This window comes from Actinia tenebrosa, unplaced genomic scaffold (genome assembly GCF_029948245.1).
Source record: "Actinia tenebrosa isolate PJP-AT-01 unplaced genomic scaffold, QUT_ActTen_1.0 PGA_scaffold0__85_contigs__length_37466705, whole genome shotgun sequence".
In the NCBI taxonomy this organism is placed as follows: Eukaryota; Metazoa; Cnidaria; class Anthozoa; order Actiniaria; family Actiniidae; genus Actinia; species Actinia tenebrosa.
The window spans coordinates 23,275,968-23,298,738 of record NW_028292569.1 but is presented as its reverse complement, the minus strand read 5'-3'; the positions used below and the strand labels follow the sequence as shown (position 1 = coordinate 23,298,738).

Below are 22,771 nucleotides of genomic sequence, written 5' to 3'. Positions count from 1 at the left end.
TGAAACCGGTAGACAATACCTGACTATCGTATTTAATTTCGAGCAATCATATAGCGGGGATACATTTTTTGGGCGAGGCAGTCAGTGAGCTGTTCAACTTGGAACTGAGAAAGGTGACGGAGCCCAAAGGAGGGGTACGTATACTAAGTACAGTCAAAATATTAATGTAAGTCAAAATAAGTTTTCTTCCGCAAGTCATAACTATTGGAAAGTAAGTTATTTCATTTGGAACAAACGTAGCTCGCAATTTAGTTAATTGTCGTGAAAAAAACTAGAATAAGTCGAGAGAGGTTTATCGCGGATGTATGCGATCTTAATTGCTTTAAAAATGGCTTCGTTGTTGACTGCAGTAGAGTGTTAGATGGGTAGAAATTGCGAAGGAAAGAGATGAAGAGAGAATGAGATTGCTATTAGTGTTTTTAGGCATTTGTGGTGATATTTACCGAGCAGTGAGATGATCGAAATCATAAGAAAAAAATAGAAACAAGATCAGTGATTGACGGATGGAGCTCATAAAGTCTTTCAGCATTTCAGTTTTTGAACGTCTTGCCTTTTCAAAAGGATAAAAACACGCGAAGCATCTTTTAGTAAATACATGTACAATTCATTCGCACTTTTCGCTCATGTGAAGCCAGAAAAAGACTTTATAACTAACTTTATAGAGGAGGAAAAAAGTTTCAAACTTTTCAACTTGACAGCAAGCAATAACAACAACTTAAACGCTTGGCGTTCAAAAGCAAAAGTCTTTCAACTTTTTCATTTTATTTCTAGCTTTTCTTTTACGGATTGTAATTAGAAACCATCCCCGTCATTCGCTTAAAATAAAAGCTAAACAAACAAACGTTCACCGAGTTACCTCGCGAGAGAAAGTGAGAAAATCACTAGGAAAGACTCGGGTCGAAAGAGTACAAATAAAACATTTCCGTGAATCACGATGGATGCAATACATTTTTCAGTGAGATTGATAAGAAATTGAAAACATAAACACATGCAAGACAGCCAATAAAAGTGCAATGTGTAGATGGGTGGGTGAACATGAGGCGCAAGGATCGACCAGCTAGAAGGGCGGTAGTTCCTTACATTAAGGATACGTACCTAAGAAACCCCCAAAAAAACATTTCTATAGCAAAAATTATAGGGATTTTTAATTAAAAGTATAGGAAATGAATTCGAAATAGTTTCAGACTTTTGAGGTGCGATTTTTCCCGCGTTGAAAAAATATTTTGTCCAGAGGTACTGTAATTAAGGCACGCAGTTGAATCTAGAATTTTCGACCGTCTTCAAAGTTTCAGTTCTTATATTCCTCTTACACCGTACACCTGTACATCTCCTAAGGAGATATATATGTGTTATAGAGACGCTAAGTATGGAGAGAGAGAAAGCAAAGCTTGTAGATATATGTGACAGTTTTTTTATAAAGAATGATTCTGGAAAATAGCTCAACGATAGACGAGAATAGCTGGGACACAAAAATATCTTATTTGTAAGAATATTAGCTAGCAAAGAAGCTCACGAATCATTTCAAAATACCATTTCAATTTCAAAATGTTCCTGCCTATACTACCAAATTTTATAGGATGATATTTTAATCTCAAATTACCAGATTAATTCAAGTGTTAGTGTTCTAGTCGTCGATTTTCGCCCAAAATACACCAATCTATTGTTATACACATGCACGTATACAAAGGCCCCACACGGAAGTTTACTTCCAGAAAATATAACAAGCGGGCGGGCTAACCGAGGACATAGATTTTGTGCTATTTGTTATATATATAATTTTGAAAAAAAACTTTTAAGACCGTTTATAAAACTTTTTTCGTAGAAAAAAGATTGTCAATAGGATATATTCCAGAAAAATTCAACTCAAATTAAACACGATTTTCTGTGTCTTTTATTTTTTCACCGGTTTTAAAACCAGCTTTTGATCTTCTAACTATCCAAGTAGATTTGTGCATGGATCTTTTTTTCGTTACTTTGTGTGTATAACGTCCACAAACTTGGAATTTTTTCTGCTTTTTTCTGAGTCGAAATTTCAATTATCAGAATCAAAACACGCAAGGTTTCGCTATCTTTATAATTGTTCATAGCGTGTGAGCTTTTGAAAGAAATATCTTTTACATTTTTTACCACTATCTTCAATTATTTTGAATTGTAAGAACTGAGATAAAATTCTTATATCAAAGGGTAAAACGTTTTTGGTAATAAGATGGTATTCTGCGTAGTTTTTAAACGATTTAGAGTCAGAGAAGAAGCGTGACAAGTGTTCGAACTTGAGCCAACAATAAGAGCTAATTTTAATTGCGTCTGACCAATAACGAAATGAGAAGGTAATCAAATGAGTTTCCGAAGAAACCATTCAAGTGCCCAAAGTGTTAAATCAAAAAACCTTTCAACTGTTAGATCAGTTAGAATAACTCGAATAACTCAACAATGTTTTCTTTAAGGTGAAAAGATTTTCTCAGGTGAAAAACCATTATGCGAGCAATCTTGAACGACAGATTGTCACGATAAGTGAATGAAATATCAAATAAAACAGCTCAAAATTTGTTTAGGGTGGAAAACCCAGGTGTCAGTTCAAGTAGTACCGTTAGCTGGTACCATTGTCGAGGGAGACGATCAAACACGACAGTTATTTTATAATTGTATTTGTTTGATACTCCTAGCTCAAACAGCTGTCCTTGCTACCGAAGTCAAGTCAAATCGTTCGAGCCGCACCTTACACTGTATAATTAATTATATCATTGTTGTCACAAAAAGTGTTTCATTTGAAACGTCATGACTTCTCTGACATAAGAAGACGAGGGAAATTTATTAATAGTGATAATGACTGAAACTCTCTGAGACAAAAACCCTGTCTGGAACTAATTCTTTCAGGCAGGGTTTACATGACTAATAGGTTATCAGTTTTTAGAGCAATTGTTTGAATATCACACGAGGAAGATTTTTATCTTTTAGTTTCGAAAATTATTTTAAGTAAGTTTCTGTTGGTACTTGAGGTTGCTGATTAAATTCATTTTTGTTATGTTTTCTTTCATATTTTTATTATAAACTTTTCGATTTGAATTTTTTTCCGTCCCACGTTTTTGCTTCGTCCGTTTCCGATTCAGTGACATAGTTGGAATTTTATTTCATCTAGTCATATCATTTATCATTCCTAGTTTACATTACATTTCCTTTCCTCTTTTTCCATTTTTATCTTTTAACATTCAGTTCCCTTCTTTACTTTTTCATTTCCTTTCGTTTTTTTTCTTTTTCATTTCCTTTCGTTTTTTCCTTTCCTTTATTTTCTTTTCCTTTTATCCTTTCCTTTCTCATTCCACTCCTGATTCTTTAAGAATCTCTCCAATATCGACGCTAGAAATATTTTACCCAATCGCCGGCCCCTTTCCTCATAATAGAGAGTTTTAGATTTACGTTCACGGCAAACGTGAAACGTCAGTTGACCAGTAAAAAATTCTTTTAAATTACTGAAAAAGAATCGCAAAAAAGTCCAAGTAGTAGAAAAACAAAATAGTATTTGCGCTTGGTGAGAAGGTTTGTAAAAGGTAAAGTAAAATACACGAAAACTATGAAAACGTGGTCACGTTTGCCGTTTGTGGGGAGAAAAAAAAGTCAATCTAAAACTCTCTATTGAGGTTTCTCCTGCGAAGTCTGCTGATCAGTCTTTTGGTAACCCTACTTGATGCGCATGTGCAAAAACACATTCAAGTGGTTTTTCATCTGACCACGCCAACCAACAAAGAATTTTAAAAATCTACCCCACCATGGCTATTTCTGAATGGCTGATGAAGCAATAGTAGTAATGTATATGTTTAATAATGATAGTAATAAGGGGACGTGTGTTTTTGATTGAGGGAGGGCTAGGGGGTGGGGCTTGAGAGGAAAGGATCCCTGAACAGTACAAAATATAACTTTTTTACAGGTCAAACAAAAAAAAAAACAAAACAAAAACAAACAAACAAACAAACAAACAAACAAAAAACCTTTTTATTTTGACAAAAGGTTTTCTTTGTTGATTTAATAAGGGGGTCATGGATTTCTAACTGAGTGAAAGAGGGAGGCCTACGACCATTTCAAACAACTTTACTACGAATCCCTCCGCTCCTCTATCTTCTCTAATAACCCAACTTCACCTATAAGAACTAAGACAAGAATGTGATAGCCTTATAAACAGCTCATCTATACTGCTGGTCGTATATATTTGCTATCGAATCCCTCTTCTTCAACTTACTGGCCTAAAATTTTGCTAAGAATCTTCTATCACACAACAACCTTCGTTCTATTCTTCCTTTTTCTTCTGCGCTCGTTTTCCCCTACCTTCATTTCTCTACTTCGTTTCTTCTTTCTTTCCCTCCTTTATTCAAGCCTTCCTTTTCTATTTTTATGCTAGTATAATAGAATATAAGTACAAATGCCCCAATCATTTAATTTCTCAACAAACCTGCCCCGCCGTTTGGAATGAATGTTTTCGAAAAGTTTCGAAATTGAGTTACAACTCCCAGGTGGAAAAGCTTCAAATTAAACACGCTTAATGAAAAGTCAAGACATCGGCAATATTTACGCCAAACACACTGCATAAAAAGCCGGGTGTTTTACTCTTTTCTAAACAACTCGATAGCTTAGTTGAAAGGAAAAATCAGCCACATGTGATCTTTCGAACAAGCGCATTATGTATTTCACAGTTACCTTCTTTTCTCTTTTGGATCATGAGGGACGTAGCCTGTGTGGGAGTTAACAAACTAAAACGCCAGCACTTGGCGCGCGGTAAAAGTAAAATCGCTAGTGTTCTTTCCTAGATTTTCAAGTTTAATTTTTTTTTTTTCCGTTTTCCGTTTTATCTTTAACCTAGTCTATTTTTCTTCTTTCTTATAATCTAGTTAATTAACGTATTAATTCATTCTGCTCGCTATAAACAAATAGAACAAACTCGTTGAAACTTTACGGAAAACAAGAGAAAAATAGATCAAGATTAATAATATAGAATTGAACACCCAGAGATATAAAAATATGAAGGTTTTCTGTTGTTGATTTACACTGACAGTACGGATCATAAACAGGTCTTGATAATAACATGAAGCAGCCATCGGGCAAACACGTAATAATAATAATAATAATAATAATAATAATAATAATAATAATAATAATAATAATAATGGGGTTCTTATATAGCGTATTTCACATGGGCTCAATGCTCTTTACAATAGCGCAGCGCACTGATTCTAAAAATAGCTTAAAGATTCGGACAAACATTGCATTCTGTTTAACCGCTACGAGGATTATACGAACCGATTTTATTATTTTTACTTAAAGTTACAATAATAACCCATGTAAACTAAGATCAACTGCGATCGGCTGTGAAAATTATCTGCTGAAAGTAAACTTAATTGTAAGTTTGTTTGTCCGAATTTCGCCTTTGTCTTCGTTTTTATGACGTCACGGTTGCGCTGCGCTATTATGACCAGAGGAGGTCTTTAGGGGCTGCAGGTAATGAGAGATTAGACATTCGCCCACGGAACGTTGACTGGCAGCCGCACGGGTCTACATAAGTTATTTCGCATTAGAAATACTATGATTAAAATCAAACGTGACTAAGACTGCGTTGGACTGCGTGTCATTCTGATTGCCCAGGGTCTTTACCCCCCCCCCCTCCCCCTCCCTCCTACCCTCTTTCTCTCTCCCCCCTTGCCATACTACCTACACAACACACGCATACGCAAAAACATAGAACACAACATATAGCAATTGATTGTAAAAACAATTCATGGGACGAATGCGCGTTACCGTGAAGTGACGAGTTCGAGCATTGTAATTGGATGATAGTCGCCTTGGCCTTGTGCCTGTGGTCTTTTTCAGCGGATGTTGTTTGTTCTGTTCTGTGCCGTGATAATGCAGCATCTCAAGAATTGTTGTAAGAAATCTAATAAATCTAATCTATACTCTATCTTGTAGTGATATTAAAGGATTTATACCTAAAACGCGGAACTGAAGGTGAATTTCCAGATGCTAATAATGCCGCTATTCTAAACACTCTAAGCCTATGAACGGCAAACTATGCCCTTATTTCGAGTCTTTTTTTCTAAAATACAGCTTGTTTTACTCTAAAGTATGTTAGTCTTTAAAGCCACCTAAAGAATGCTAAAGAAATGTCAGTGGTTTCTGTAACTTATCGAACGACTTAACTAAGCCAACTGATATACCTTTCAACAGACAATAACTAAGAATATTGTTTATCGAACTTCAAATCAAAGGGTTTTCTAAAGTTAAGGTACACACACAAAGAGTTTAATCGCTAAAAAAATCTATTTGTCATCGTTCTTCATTAATAGTTAAATAGTTAATAAAGCTCAAAAGATACACGCGGTTGAAAATGTCAAGTACAAATAGAAAGTTCAGCAAAACCTAATGAATAACGGTTCGCTTTTCTTTTTCTCTGTCCATTTAGCTTACTGTAGTAGTCTGTAACTGAAAATAGAAATTTCTAGTGCGAATTTTAACTTCTTTTCAGTGCAAGGTAAACAAAATACTGAAGAATCCTTTTTTCATGTGTCCAAAACAAGCACCATGTTTAAAAACACCGAAATCGTTGCTCAAATGATACAAAAATTTTTTGCTCAAAATGCGATGGAATTTGAAAAAATTCCTATAGAATTTTACTGTTTTTTTCGAAGTTCTACAACCGTAGGCGTAAGACCACATGTCGAGAATAGAAATTCCATTTCCTTGAATCACAGAAAGTTTTTAACTTTGAAGATTTTCAACGACGGCTTTTTTCAAACTATACTCTATGTCTTTTGTAATGCTAAGATATAGAATCAAGGAAACATGATACTAAACAGCGCTATCTTCAGAACAGCTCTCAAAAACATTAATCTATCCGGTTCAAACTATTACATTTTTCGAGCTTGATAATTCCTTTAAAAAAATCATTTCTTTTATTGAGTGTGGGAGTTAGATACGGCTTGTTAAGCGCAATAGTTCTTAGTTCAGATAGTTTGAAGTGGGAGAGATAGTCAGGTGGAATAACATGCATAGTTCAGCAGAAATCAGTTCAGTGGTATTTTTCCAAGCTAGTAAACAAGTATTCTTCCTATTCTATATTTTAGGCTACTAACTTATTAATGATTAATGCATCTCAATACTGAACACTGATAATAAAAAATTTGACACGAAATACAGGAACTCGCTAAGAGGGAAAGGCTACTCAAGGTTACTCTAAGATTTAAAAAAGCAATGACTTTTTGAAAATTGCAACCCCAAAATTTTTTTTTAAAAAGGAAAAAAATATGCCAAAGGTTTTGATTCTATGAGAGAGTTGTTCGCAAGTACAATTAAATCAATGTTTTTAAGTGACTGGCCAATTATTGATTGGCCAAGCCCCGTGGTTGTCTTAAGAGAGAGCTTCATGGGAGGGAGAGATCTCAACCCCATGCAGAGCTGAGATAAGTAGAGACTTTCACTCAACGTAAAACAAATAATAGAGTATCAATGTTGTCATAAAAGGGATAGCATGAGTCACCTGGCTACTGTGAATAGACCCTATGGGGTAAAGGGGAGGGAAAGTCATAGGGAAAATCCCGGAGTCTTGCAATTATTCGTGATTCTAATAGCGTCGCGAACGAGCTATCATTTGAGGCCCGAGTGCATAATGTGTTGCATAAAGCAACCAACACTAATGATATGATTTCATAGACTAAATATTTTAACATTTGAATGTTCTGAGTGTTTAACAGTACGACAGACACAACCAATTAATTAGTTATCCATACAAATTATTGGGGTCGTCCTCTCACGAAAACATGATCAAATGACTTTGCTTGAGCAAATTTGAATTTTTGGTTGGGTGAATCCCCTCCAAACCCAAAAACTGGTGAAGCTGGATCATACTTTTATTAAACTTATGAAAAATCAGTGCATATATTCATTTGCCGAACACGTGGGTTGCTAACTTAGACACAGCTGTCCAGCGGTTGATTGTTGAAACCCCACGTGGTCGGAAAACGGCAATTTGATTGGTGGATGATTGTTTTGGATCAGAATGAAACAGGATCAAGCATGTCTTTTATGCTCTCACTAAAGCATATCAGACTCCCCCTTGAGAGGCGCTACGTAAGTTAAGACCACCTTTGAATTGTTTATACTCGATACTCTCAACATTTTTTCTTGATTTAATAAAGAGTTCGTTAAGGAAAGCGAAAGATATGTATTTTCTTTGTGATAGTATTGGATACTTTAAAAACGTTACGCTCAACTATAACTTGATTTCCCCCTTCATCTTACAAGAACATTGGCTCATTACCAACTAAAGGTAATTATTTTATATCGTCTCGAAGAATTATCCTTATTATACCTCTGAATATTTCAAAGAGTATCGGAATTTGGCATTCGTCTTGTTGACTCAAAAATCCCAGTTGACTCATCAACGTTAAGAACTCAACTCACAAGAACTCGAAAAGCATATACATATACTTTTGTCGGAATTCTGTACTAGTCAGTGTATTTGAAATCCAGTTTAAAGCTCTGCCTATTGCTTTGTAAAATTTCACTTAGTCATCTAGTGTTTCGATGGCTGTCAAAGGATCCCACAATAAAGCACTTCAGAAGTAAATACTGCTGTTATTGTGCTGGGACGGGCATTGTCAATATAAGCCTCTGAAATCATCATCTTCACTCCCGGCTGAATTTCCCCAACTAAACGTAACATTAAAGTTAGCACTGGGCATTAGGTTAATGCGCGTGTCTGTAAGTAACGGTACGAATTTCTCTCTGTCGCCCTTAGTACTAAAGTTTTGATCAAGCTAGACTATCTTTTCAATCAGATATTAGAAGGATATTCCTACCTCGAAAATATACAGGATTACTTCACATTCTTCAAAATGAGGGGGATGATTTAAGTTGTATTTTTTTAGGGATTACGTTCAAAATATTTTAGGACAATAGTTCTTAATAATGGTATTGCCAGCAACCCACCTCATAGTATACCTTAGACACTCCCCTATCTTACTTGACACACACGTTCGCTTATTATTTAACGTCATAACGTTTTCAGGTCGAACAAACAGTTTTGTCAAATTTACACAAGACGAACTCTAAAGGGGTGACATCCACAGAGACCTAGAAAGGTAAATTTCTAAAAAGTTTATTAATGTTTTTACTGATTTATTTTTTGATTATCACTCTATTGATTTGTTTCTTTTGAGCTCTTTTACCCAAGCTTAGCCAAGACTTAATCAAAACGCACTTCTATTTAAAAAAGCGCTTATATTTCTAGTGTCATTACAAATTAAAAAGAAAGAATTTTAGTAAGTTGTCATCGAAGAATACTGATACATAGTTACTTATATAAAGCAGAAAAGTTATGATTACAGAGACACAAAAATTTCACCTCTCACACGCGATCTGTAGAGCTTAATACGAGAAAAAGTGCTGAGAAAGCTTTGCCGTTTTGCCCTTTATCCTGTAGCATGGGGTTTCAGTGAACGACGTATAGAAAGAGCCTGTGGAGAATGATACCAAATGCGTGGGCTATGAGAGGATAGCTAGTGATGACCATCAGTAGAAATCTTGTTTTTTGAGTTTCATACATGGTCAGAAACTAAATGACAAAAGACACAGAAAATATAAAGAGGGACGATTGATAGACGTGTACTTTAATAGACCATAGTATAAAAAAGAAAGACTGGGTGATAAGAGAGGCAAATATTGTTTTATGAGGAGACGAACTGCACACACGTTTTCAAAAGGAAAGAAAATAATGGAAATTTGCTTTTTCCCTATCTTTCTTTCTTTCCTTATCTTTCTTTCTTTCTCTTTCTTTCTTCCTTGCTTGCTTGCTTGCTTCCTTGCTTCCTTCTTTCCTTCCTTGCTTCCTTGCCTCCGCCCTTCCTTGCTTCCTTCCTTGCATCCTTCCTTGCTTCCTTGCTTCCGCCCTTCCTTCCACCCTTCCTTCCGCCCTTCCTTCCTTCCTTCCTAGCCTTTATATTTCTTTCCCCCTTTTTTGTAATACGGAAACATACACATGCTATTCGAAGAAAAAATCCCGTAAGTATTACTAAAGAAAATATTTTAAGATGTGTGGTGCAAGACCCGAAACTAAGATTGCCGGACACATTAAGAAAAGATTACTAACTACTAGAACCAGAAAAATACCTAAAAAAACTAACATTCCTTATAACAAATAGTATATCTAGCACGTTCATCGCTTCGCAACTCAAAATTTCAGTTTTCCGTTACTTATTTGACTTAGTTGAATCTTTGAATCATTGAATCTCGCTATTATTCGTACAAGGTGTTTCTTAGCAAGTATACGTAATGAATTTCTTGATTTTTTCGAAACCACAAAAAATTGCAAAAAGCGATTTTGTTGAATTTTTAAAAACCTTTTGTTAACGTAAATCTATGTATTAATTTTACTTTAAAAAAAAGCAACAAGCTAGATCGAATACAAGTAAAACTTTGATAAATCTAATAGAATTTTAGTTTGGATGACGAAGGATTTATTCTTGGGGTGTATGTAACGATAACAAAGTATTCCTCATTAGCTTCTCTTGCTAGATCAACCAACATGGGGGCAGTTTTAATGTTATCCTCCTATTCTTGGGGTGCATGTTACGTCATAGCCATCATGTTAGTTAACGATAACAAAGCATTCCTCATTAGCTTTCTTGCTAGATCAACCAACATGGGGGCAGTTTCAATGTTATCCTCCTATTCTTGGGGTGCATGTTACGTCATAGCCATCATGTTAATTAACGATAACAAAGCATTCCTCATTAGCTTTCTTGCTAGATCCACCAACATGGGGGCAGTTTCAATGTTATCCTCCTATTCTTGGGGTGCATGTTACGTCATAGCCATCATGTTAGTTAACGATAACAAAGCATTCCTCATTAGCTTCTCTTGCTAGATCAACCAATATGGTGGCTGTTTCATTGTCATTTATTTATATCTCAATTGATTTTGAGACATGTAGTTGCAATCCAAGAATTTAGGGGTACAGCATGAATATAGCAGACTAGCGTAAAATGGAAAGAGCTTTTATCGTATTTGACCTCACCTGTCAGATCGTTAGGGGAACAAATAATATAAAATGTAAATATCATTCAAAAGACAGACAGACAGAGACAGACAGACAAGATAGACAGACAGACAGACAGACAGACAGAGGTGTTCCTGTTTTCCTTTCTTCCCAACTTAATATAAATAAATAAATAAATGGGATTTAGCAGTGGCATTTCTACAGAGTAGCTATTCATCCACTGTCATTCCAAATGGAATTTAGGAGTTGATTTTTGCGGAGGGAGGAAAGCCGGGGAACCCAGAAAACCCTCGAAGCACAGGAGAGAACCAACAAACAACTCTACTCACATACGACACCGAGCTCAGCGGGACTCGAACCAGGGTCGTATTAGTGAGAGGCGAGCGCTAAATTCTAACTTCTAAATTCGATATAGAAGGGCCTGGAAGAAAGTCACCCTGTGCAAATCTAGTTACCCTATCAAACTGTATAATTAGTTTAAAGATTAGCATAAAGAGCTTATAAATAAGTCTTAAATCTTTTTCTTTAATCTCAGTCAACCATTTAAAAACTAGTAGTTCTGCTGTTTTTCCCCGATTGTTTTTATTTTATTGTATAGAACAATTTTTATTTTTATTTTTACTTTTCATCAACTTGTTTATTTTTATTTTATGATCAACTGTCATCATAAAAACGTCTATTCTGTATTGGGTATCGTCTATTCTGTATTGGGTATCGTCTATTCTGTATTGGGTATCGTCTATTCTGTATGGTCTATTCTGTATTGGGTATCGTCTATTCTGTATGGTCTATTCTGTATTGGGTATCGTCTATTCTGTATTGGGTATCGTCTATTCTGTATTGGGTATCGTCTATTCTGTATTGGGTATCGTCTATTCTGTATGGTCTATTCTGTATTGGGTATCGTCTATTCTGTATTGGGTATCGTCTATTCTGTATTGGGTATCGTCTATTCTGTATTGGGTATCGTCTATTCTGTATTGGGTATCGTCTATTCTGTATTGGGTATCGTCTATTCTGTATTGGGTATCGTCTATTCTGTATTGGGTATCGTCTATTCTGTATTGGGTATCGTCTATTCTGTATTGGGTATCGCCTATTCTGTATTGGATATCGTCTATACTGTATCGTCTATTCTGTATTGGGCATCGCCTAATCTGTATCGCCTATTCTGTATTGGAGTATGGTCTATTCTGTATGGTCTATTCTGTATTGGGCATCGCCTATTCTGTATCGCCTATTCTGTATTGGAGTATGGTCTATTCTGCATCGCCTATTCTGTATTGGAGTATGGTCTATTCTGTATGGTCTATTCTGTATTGGGTATCGCCTATTCTGTATCGCCTATTCTGTATTGGAGTATGGTCTATTCTGTATGGTCTATTCTGTATTGGTCATCGCCTATTCTGTATCGCTTATTCTGTATTGGAGTATGGTCTATTCTGTATTGGAGTATGGTCTATTCTGTATTACGATTGAACAATAAATGTCTGCAAACAATTCAGTTTGTTACTGAACGAATGAAAGATCAGTTGTAGCAAATTTACTGATTTTTACAGTGTTTTTTTAAAAACCATGGTTAGGTGGTCAATCCTTAGCGAACAATTAAACAACTTACATCAAAGTTAAAAAGTTTGCATGGCTAAGCCCTTGTATTAAAACTTAACACCGTTAATCTTCATGTACACAGTCACGTCGGTTCGGCAACCTTTAAGTGCTTTGTTAGCTGCTCTCTTCTGTTCAACACTTTCTAATATTACGGTTTGTTTAAATGCGGATTTATCAACACCTGTCTTCTAAGTTTACTTTTCTAGAAGTAAAAAAGAAGCGAAGTCAAATGATTTTGAAAGCAGTCTTTGTTTCATTGTTTTATTTTCCAGACAATTTATCTTTACTGGTTAAAATATAGTTTTTAAACTATATCAAAATACGTGTTAAAATACGTGTAGAGAAAGGATGTTTCTGGGTCACTGATTATTTCACATTTGAAAAAGAGAGTGTGATTGGTATTCCGAGCCCTTTTTTAAAAAAACTTTTACACCAAATATTCAAACAAAGACAATGAAAACAAATTTACCGATGAATTGGGTTTCAATAGGAAGTTCAAAACATATATCGCAAGGGAATCTTTTTTCGGAAGTAGCTTACACCATCTTACACCATCCGGAATGAAAGTACATATATATATACAGCTCCCAAGGAAAAAAAAAAAAAAAAAAATTTTTTTGGTCCGGCCTTTAGCTAGAAAAACAAGAAGTCGTCAGTATGCGGATCTCATTTGTGAATTCTTGAATGAATTAAGAATAAAGCCGTTGCTAATATGAATCGTCTCCTATAGAGTATGTTAGCCAAGAGAGCTTGATTCGACTCCTTCAGGACAACTCGATTCTTGCATTGTGAAATTGTTTTTGGCGTTATTTTGCAGCACTGACCTTACTCTTGCGTCTATAGATTTCTTTCAGTGTTTTTCAGCAGTGTTTAATGGGTTTAGGTTTTCGTTATTGTGACTTAAATACGAAACAGAAAAACAAGAACTGACTATGCACGAAGCAATGTTTGTAATCATGTATTGTGTATTAAATGGCACGTAACAGCTGATAGTACGATGAAGAAACGACGGTACTTGGATGTTAGATCACCTGGTTAACCGACCAATCAATTCCACACTTCTACAACTGATCCAATTGGTACTGTTATTAATATTTTCTAGCTTAATCAAAAACCTATGCATTCGAAAAACAATCTTAATCAACGCACAAAGACACAAGATGAAACTACAAGGTATACGTAAAATTAATCTTTCTCAAAAGCAACAAACATTTGATTTCAATTTCTATTTTTCGTTATAAGATTTCTATATTTTTTCTCCCCCCTCGTGTTCTTACCCCAGGAGACAACGAAAGCAGATCAAATTATTGTTCCACAACTTTTATCATTTCTTTAATGAAATTTTTTACAACAAAAGAAAATCGTCAAAGACCTGTGTTGCTAATTTTTAGAGTGAATTTCAATTACTGGCTCAAACATTTTTTTTATTTCCAATCGCGTCTTTGATAACTCATTTATCAGATAAAAATTTACTTGGCGTACAGAATTTTATGACAGTTTAGATTAACAAGTCTCATAGGCTTATGCTCTCCTAAAATCGTACAATACGTAATATCTAATTGGGCCATAGAATAACGAATATCTTTCCACCACACTACGATTATTTATCAGTCTCCAACATAGAAAACTCAAAAAACTATTAGCATTGAAATTGTTTTTGATACACTTAGTTTTTGAAAAAAATATTCTATTGTTAACAGGTCGAAAAGACTCGAAAAGACTAAGATTAATTAGTTGCTTATTGAATTAAAACTATACTATTTTATGGAAGACTTGGAGTATTTAGAAGTAGTAGAATCTATTCGCTAGTTTTACAGTATCATTTGTAAAGCGCCGAAAATAAACATGGTTTATTAGGATTTAAATATAATTGATTTTATTTCATGTTTTTTGACACGTGAGGTTATTAAAAACTTAAAACGGAAAAAAAAGTTTCTTAAGTAAAATCTTTTTAGAATTAAATATAAATACAAAATATACTAGGGTTCGAGAATTCGACAACAAACGAAAAGCAATCAGAAAGCTAGGTTTTCAAAGCGCTTAGGAAACAAGCCGGCTTTCTAGTAGCGAAAGACCGTTGCTAGGATACCGCCATGCTGGTTAAAACAACGTTTCTTTCACTTTTAATTAGTCCGTTGATCACTTTCATGCCTTGGATAGGAGAATAATGAAAGGAAAAATCTCAGTAATCGTTAATTATGGAATGGCTAGAGTGATACGTTTGATAAATGAACAATCACTTGAACAAATGACAGGTTCGCTTCATTTTTTGATCAAGCTGAATAAAAGGATTTGAATCAAGGGCCCAATAGGAGCCGCTCATCGATCAATGAACAATAAGCACACTGTCCAAAAGACAACTCGTAACCTATTCTAGGTGATATAGACGGGACAGATCAGTGTTCCTAACAGATACATTGTAACTCAGGTATATCTTACTACTCGTTAAATATCACTGTTCTTAACTAATTCCTATTAATCTGCAAATTTACGTCTTAAAATCAGCTACTTCTTTTTCCCTTTTATACTCAATGCCAGAAGCCATCAATATGTTAGCAAATTCTCAACTCATATATGAGATACCACGCGTTTCTGATTCCAGTTCTTGTTTTTGCTTCTAGGATTTCGACTACATCCAACTTCATGATGCCCAGATCATTCCTTGTTAAACAACACGAAAAGCCTCAAGACGCCGAGAGAGAGCCAGCGAGGTTGGAGCAAGGTAAAGCAAAAATAGCTAGCTTCTCTCACCAATTTTCTCTGCACGATAATATCATTTATTTGTTTGTTTTGTGCTAAGATTGTCAGTATATCCTTACGCGCGAATCCGAATGACTGGCGTTTTAGGAGTAGTATTTATATCTCTACTATGGAAGTGCTATTGCCTTTTTAAACTAATCTAATTTACGAAACAGGTTATATTGGCCTTTATTATAGTAGTCCTGTAAATGGCTAATGAAATTTTTATTGATTTTGTTTGTTACTTGAAATTGTTAGTAGTGCATTGACTAGATTCGTTTTGTGGGAACAACAGCCATATACGTGATTTTTAATGAATCTGCTCTCAACTGAGTCGCTTCAACCAGAGCATTAGTAATGGTCTCGGTTTGATTATAGCGATGAAAAAAGTATCGCAGATTTGAAAAGGCGTCTTTAAACGAAAATGAGGAAGAGTCTTAAAAAAGTATTTTAGAAAATGTTAGAGACTCACTGGGCTTGTGCTAACAGAGGAAAATGACAAAGAAAAAAGGAATTACTGGTTTTAACGTCGAGCATTAATGAATATTATATATATACATATATAAATATATGATATATTTTCTCAGTTGAATAAACTTTTCATTGAACGGCCATAATTAGAAAAGAAAATCGGTGCAAACAAAATGGGTGCGAAAAGGGAATTAGAAAGTGTATAAGACTGCTTGACTTGATTGGATTTTTATTCACAGTCAGAGCGACGATTCCTGTCATTACCTATATAGCTAAGTAAATACTTAATGTAGAAATACCACTCATGATTCATGTTTGAAAATGCTCGAAGGATCCGTCTTCTATATCCTTACAAACCAAAAAAACACTTCTAATGCGATTCAAATTGATTACTCGTTTCTAAAATTCTACTTCTTGAAAGGCAATATTTTGGCGTGTTGGAAGACCTTTTTAATAACTGCATAATGAGAGCAAATATAGAATGAGAAATCCTATTCAATACATCATCACTAACGTAACAAAACCAAGGATAAAAGCATGACAGAAAGAGAGAGCGGCTATGATAGCACGACAGTAGTTATTGTCTAGACTTTAATGCATCGTTTTGGCTAAAACTCTACCTTTTCGACAAAGTAATTGGCAATAATCAAGAAAATGGGTTGGACTTGGGCTGTTTTGTTTGATTAGTCTCAGAGAAACGTGCTAATAACTATTATCTAAAAGGGTTTTTACTTGAAAGGTAAATATTTGTATCGTACAGGGGGAGGAAGAAATACAAAAGAATATCCTCCCCTTTAAGAGGAATACAGGTACCTTACTAACTTTAAAAAAAAGAAAATACTTCTAAATTCTAAACGATGGTGATTCGCAAAAAAAAAAAAAAAAAAAAGATTAAAAAAAAAAATAAATAAATAATCTGTAGCATATCTACCTATCTCGGAATGTCCGGTAAAATTCCTGATTTTTAAGGCTAAGCAGTTTCAAAATATAACTATTTACTCGTAAATTATAAGGTAGACTAAAACGCCATCAAAAATTTAAACATTTTTAACACACACACACACAAAAAAAAAACGTTGCAAAACGATTTCTCCATGATGAAGAACCATAAGGTATTAAAAACAAAAGGTTTTCCACTTTCGTATCGTTGATCTTGCTTCACTTTCAAAACGACATGACTTTCAAAACTGCCCTTGTTTAGTGTTTTTAAGAGTTTTGGTTTCACGAGTGGAATTAGAAGCTCCCATGTTTTTTAAACAACTTTTATCTTATTTACTTTCTGTCCAAATTAGAAACGGTGATATCTATCTGGAGTTCTTTGAATTCTATGGAAAGTTTTGCTTTTAGTAACGATACAATCGCTCTTCACAAACCAAACATTGAATATTTCATCACATTTGCTATAAAACTTAAAGTAATGCCCCAACTTTACAAGGGGAGTTTTAATATGTAGCGTTCATTGAAACAAAAATAATAGGTTTATCGGGTTTAATAGGACATGTTCCGTGATTTGAGAGACAATTTTAAAAGTAAAAGCAAAAGCTAAGAAAGAAGAAATCGAATTGTATTGTACTGTCTAGAAGCAATGGCTATGGTAACTTGAATAAAGTACAGCTTAAAAGACAAAGATATCAATGAATAAGTCGTAGTCTGCTTCGTCAAATGAAAGCTTTACGTTAATCTTCACCTACATAATTACCCTAACATTAATTTTTTTATGAAACCCGTAAAAAGAATTTCCAATGAAGTCTATTCACTTCCGCATTTTTTTCAATCTAACTTGATCAGTGCAATTTTAAGAACAAAATTACCTTTCACAATATATTTTCCTTTCTTTTTAACAGTCGAGACTATTTGTGCAAATGACTTAGCAAAACAATGCATTATTCTAAGGATTCTAATCCTTTCAACCGATGGCCTATGACAATACGACCAGCTATAGCTTAGCTACTTCACTAAATGTGTTCCGCGAGGTCCAGCCAAGCTAGGATGAATCTTTTGTTACTGAAATAGTCGTATTAATGAGGTCCACAAGAAAATCTGAATATAACGATAGCCAGACTAAGGCTTTAGATAAAATGCAAACAATTTCTGAAGATAACGATGTAAGTATAAGAGACAAACATTCATTTTAGCAATGTTCGGGATAATAAGGTTTAAAATAAAAGGAAAAGTATTCTAAAACACAACGATGGTTGGAATAATTGGTTTCAAAAAATATACGTTTTGGCACTGTTCGAACTAATACAGCTAAAAGGAAAAGGAAAAATCATTCTAAAGACAACGATGGCAGGAATAATGAGGTTCAAAAGAATAGGCTAAAACATTCTTTTTAACAATGTTCAGAATAATAAGGTCCAAAGGAAAAGAAAAAATCATTCTGAAGACAACTATGGCAGGAATAATAAGCTTCAAAAGACTGAATCATTTTTTTAAAACAATGCTCGGAATGATCATGCTTAACTATAAGAAGAAATATGTTTTGAAAACAACGACGGTCGGAACAAATAAGGTTTAAAATAAAAAAGGAGAAGTATTCCTGAAGACAAAGGATGGTCGGATGATAAAAGGCTGTTCATGCTTTTCCTTAGATTTTTCTAGAGGAATCGTGATAGCCATTTTGATTGGTACCACCGGTGAATTGTATCGACAGGGTCCAAGATTACCCCTGGTTACGACAATCAGGCGCAGATCAATCAAGACCTTCCATTATTACCAGCTTCATTCAATAAGCTCAGTCTCCACTGTCTTCCAAACAGTGTGTTGATTAATCTTAACAACCGAACTATTTATAAAAGTAAACACATGAGCTAGATACTTGTATCAGTAAAAATACATGGACGATTTGTTTAACTTTGGAGCCTTGTAGTTGGCTTGCTGTTGCTAAGTTACCCCACGAGGGTTCCGTGCTCCTTGAAAAGCCACTGATGAATGATAAATCCCCATAAAATATACAAAAGATTTGGCTTTTTGGTCAAACAATTCCTTACTCTGTTTTTCCACCGTTGACGTTTGCCTTAATGCAGTGCAAACAACTTCGCGAACCATTCAGCAAATTTTCTGAAATTTTGTGTTTTAAATTTTTGAAATAAGAGTAAGAGTTTGTCCTTGTTGCGTACAATTTTTATATATAATACCCAGTCTATATTTATGGAATATAAAACACAAGCGCAGGTCTCTGTACTGTGATATAAACACGCTGGGAGCTGTAGAGCACGAGAGAAGCAAGCTTCTTTTGCTTCTCGAGTGCTCTACAGCTCCCAGATAGTTTATATCACAGTAAAGAGACACAAGCAGCCGTTTTATATTGCTTTTATAAAATATTTTTGAACTTGCTTTGAATGGTTTTCGTCTACCAAATCCCGCAAATTTAACGGGATCTCAGCGTTTCTAACACTCGGTGCGAAAAAATTACGTTCATTTTAGTTACCACAGTGATGTCAAACAAATTTACAACATCTAGATGCTGGGTGTCAAGAATCCATTTACGAGGTTTTTTAATATAACTTGAACTCGACAATTTCAAACTGTCTTTTCGATTAGCACTTAATTATTTTGCAAATCTGACACTTGTTTTCTTATTTACCTTTTATACGGGTTCGCCATTTTCCCGCCAATTTACGGACATGCGCAGTCTGTTTGTAAAATAATTCTTAGTCTAACAGCATGTCTTTTTTTCTTAATAGATCCGAAGCCAATCAGTCAGCATTCCTTGGGTTCACCTCCTCCATTGTTAAAAATGAGCCCACGTCGCAGCTCTCCGTCGTCACAGTGGACAGCGGTTGCCACAGATAACACCAGACCCATTCCTAAACTCGTGAAGATCGGCGACACACTGCCAACTACCAAATCACTGACAGAAGACTATCAAACGAGTATTGAGCTAGAAAAGAGAAACATTAGTGACAGCCTTAATTCTACACGTGATTTACGAATGAGACGCCATCTTCCTATGCCAACACTCTCGCCTAAGGAACTGTGGACGAGCCAAGATCATGGTGATCAGTTTAGAACCTTTTTGCATCCCAATTGTGTAGATGACTTCAGAAGACAAATGCGTTATAAGAACGTAGGCTATGACGCCAGGGAGTTTTTTGAAACTTCTAACTCCTTTCCAAGGGAACTAGAGGCCTTCTACTCGAATCAGCAAAACCCAAACCGCATAGAAATGGCGGGAAAACCGTTTCCTTCGTTGTCAGGGAAAACGAGTGAGGGTGGTTACTATGGAGTCCATGGCACGATGGTCGGACCGAAGGGTGCAATCTATTCTAACCCTCCACTTTACAGTAGCTCAGTACATTATGGATCTAAAGAGAACGATACTGCTGGCCAAGCAAGACCAATACCAAGATACTACTTGCCAGATTTTTATGCCAGCTTCTATGATCAAGATCAGAGTAAAGATCCCAGGAAAACTACTAGTTATGGAAAAATCAAGTCGGCACGAGATCCGAAGACTACATTCTCTAAAGAAGAGATCAAGCCAACATCTACGACATGTTCCAACGATGACGTCAAGCCCCAGGGAGCTCTATTCAACCAATCAGGAGCTCCAATAAGCAATGATGTTACAGTTTCCAAGGCAACTGTTGGTAGTGAAGACAGTGGTACAAAGGCCCAAGCACCTTCAAATGCAAAAAAGTATCGATATACTTGTGATGTGTGCGGGAAATCGTTCAGTCGTTCCAATACCTTGACCACTCACAAACGCATCCATACAGGTGATAAACCATTTCACTGTGAGCAGTGCGGAAGAGCCTTCAGACAGCCTGGCAACCTGACAAGACATCGGCTGACTCACACAGCCGTCAAACCCTACGTGTGCCCGCAATGCAACAAGGCATTCAACCGTGCGTCCAACCTCCATACTCATATGCGCACGCATACCAACTACAAGCCATTCGTTTGTGACTTCTGTGGTAAGGGATTTCACCAGAAGATCGACATGAAGATCCACCGTTACACGCACACTGGTGAAAAACCTCACAAGTGTGCGAAATGTGGACGAGGATTCAAACAGCTGACACACCTGACGTACCATATGAGAACACATTCCGAGGAGCGTCTTTACAAGTGTGAATTCTGCGGCAAAGGATTCAACCAGAAGGGAAATCTCCAGGCCCACATTTACGGGCATACCGGAGAAAGGCCATTCAAGTGCGACATCTGCGATAAGGGTTTCACGCTGGCCTCCACGCTCAACACCCACAAGCGCACACATGCCCAGAAAAAGCCATTTGAGTGCCAATTCTGTGGAAAGTCTTTTTACCAGAAAAACGCGTTGAAAACCCACTACATTGCTTCTCATCCTTTCGCCAATGGAGTGAGCCTGCTTTAATAACAATACACTGTACAGCGGTAGAACTACATTCAGAAAAGAGTAAAGAAACTGAAAACCCACTACATTGCTTCTCATCCTTTCGCCAATGGAGTGAGCCTGTTTTAATAACATTAAAATGTACAGCGGTATAGCTATTTTCAAAGAGTGAAACGAAACTCCATAATTAGTTACTTAGATCAAATCAAAGATTCTTTTAGCTGCAAAAAAAATATTCGCTAGAGATTAATTGATTTCATACGCATAAATTTTAAGAACGTTTTATTTGCGAGCGAAAATACTAGTAAGATTCGTAAATCTACTAAAAGTTAACATTTTTATTACATTATTTTTGAAAAGCCTGCTCATAAAAATATGTACGGCATGTAATGCTATAGAAACACTGAAAACGATAATTTTTGTAAAACAAAAAAGGCTAAATGACATGCATAAGCACATTATTAGACTAATAGAAACAATAAAGTTAACCTTGGATGATTTGTTTCGTTTTTATCCCTACAAAGGAATCAACTAAGACACTATTGGGATTTTTCATGTAACGTGATAGACCAAATTCAAAACTCGCACCGATGTGAGGCTTAAGTTGTGAACAAAGGGATCTGGCATGATTCGTGACTTTTGAATCACGCCAGATTGCTTTGAATCACGCGGACAGATCCCTTTGTTCACAACTTAAGCCTCACATTGATATTCAAAGTTGTCATAGGCTGACGTCAATTGTCAAATTCCACATGGGCCGAATCTAATGACATTAAAGAAGATCGCCTTGTTATCCATTGTTTCAATTAGGTTCGGCTCATGTGAAGTTTGAAGTCTTTTGACCTGAGCCATTTAGATATACAGTAAAACTGTCGAAGACATGTTGTTGTTTTTTAACATAAAATTTTACAAAGAAATGTTTGTTACCAGGCAAAATATGTCTGTCAGCATACATTTCTTTGTAAAAGTTGTAAAGTTCAAAAATTTATACAGTCTCTGGACATTAATGGACAATCTTACGAGACTTTACGATTTTACTAATATCTATACGCAAACTTTTTTGTATAATAAGGCAAAACAAAACAAAAACTTTTTGATAGCGTGACGCCGCACTCTAAAGGTTTCCCGAATTCGCTCGAATGAATATTGAACAAATCGAGGTTTTACAGTTAGGCCTCGTCCACACGTATCTGGAAGTATTTTTAAAACGGATCTTTTTATTCCGTTTTCAAAAAAAGTGTCGTCCACCTCGTAGCGTGTCCTTCGCCCGTCCAAACGAATCCGTTTTAAGTTACGTTTTTAAGAGTAGAATAAGTGCAGATACGTTAGTTATCTCGCATTCAAACCCATCACACACAAGAATAACCGAAAAACAAAAACAGAAAAATTAGAAGAATCATAGAATGAAACGTTCTTGCGTGTAGTTTGAGGTCCATGTCTTTCTCCTTTAAACCCACTAAAATAGGAGAGCATAGAATAGAATAGCAATAGGAGATGAAACCAAATCTCCTCTCGCTGTTTAGAAATCACTTCTCGTCACTGTTCTGCTCTAAACCCACCAAACACACGAGCAACAGAAGAAAAAACAGCTTAAAAAATAA

At 35.6% G+C, this 22,771-nt stretch overlaps 1 protein-coding gene across 3 annotated transcripts; it reads left to right on the top strand.

The window, feature by feature from the left end:
* Positions 1–43: 43 nt before the first annotated feature.
* On the top strand, positions 44–21,668 carry LOC116302552 (uncharacterized). Of its 3 annotated transcripts, XM_031711882.2 has the most exons (4): positions 44–134; positions 9,047–9,119; positions 15,265–15,365; positions 19,540–21,668. In XM_031711882.2, the coding sequence occupies exons 3-4, from the start codon at positions 15,287–15,289 to the stop codon at positions 21,189–21,191; spliced, it is 1,731 nt and encodes a 576-aa protein (XP_031567742.1). In that variant the 5' UTR covers positions 44–134; positions 9,047–9,119; positions 15,265–15,286; the 3' UTR covers positions 21,192–21,668. The 3 variants fall into 3 exon arrangements, with proteins under 3 accessions (XP_031567742.1, XP_031567743.1, XP_031567744.1); XM_031711883.2 differs by lacking the exon at positions 9,047–9,119 and having other exon boundaries at positions 50–134; XM_031711884.2 differs by lacking the exons at positions 44–134; positions 9,047–9,119 and adding an exon at positions 14,924–15,071.
* Positions 21,669–22,771: the final 1,103 nt, after the last annotated feature.

What these genes read in the sequence shown, in the direction of transcription:
- LOC116302552 (XM_031711882.2), top strand. Translation starts at nt 15,287, where the DNA reads ATGATGCCCAGATCATTCCTTGTTAAACAACACGAAAAGCCTCAAGAC. An exon ending in GCCAGCGAGGTTGGAGCAAG is followed by an intron (nt 15,366 to 19,539) that starts GTAAAGCAAAAA and finishes TTTTCTTAATAG; the next exon opens with ATCCGAAGCCAATCAGTCAG.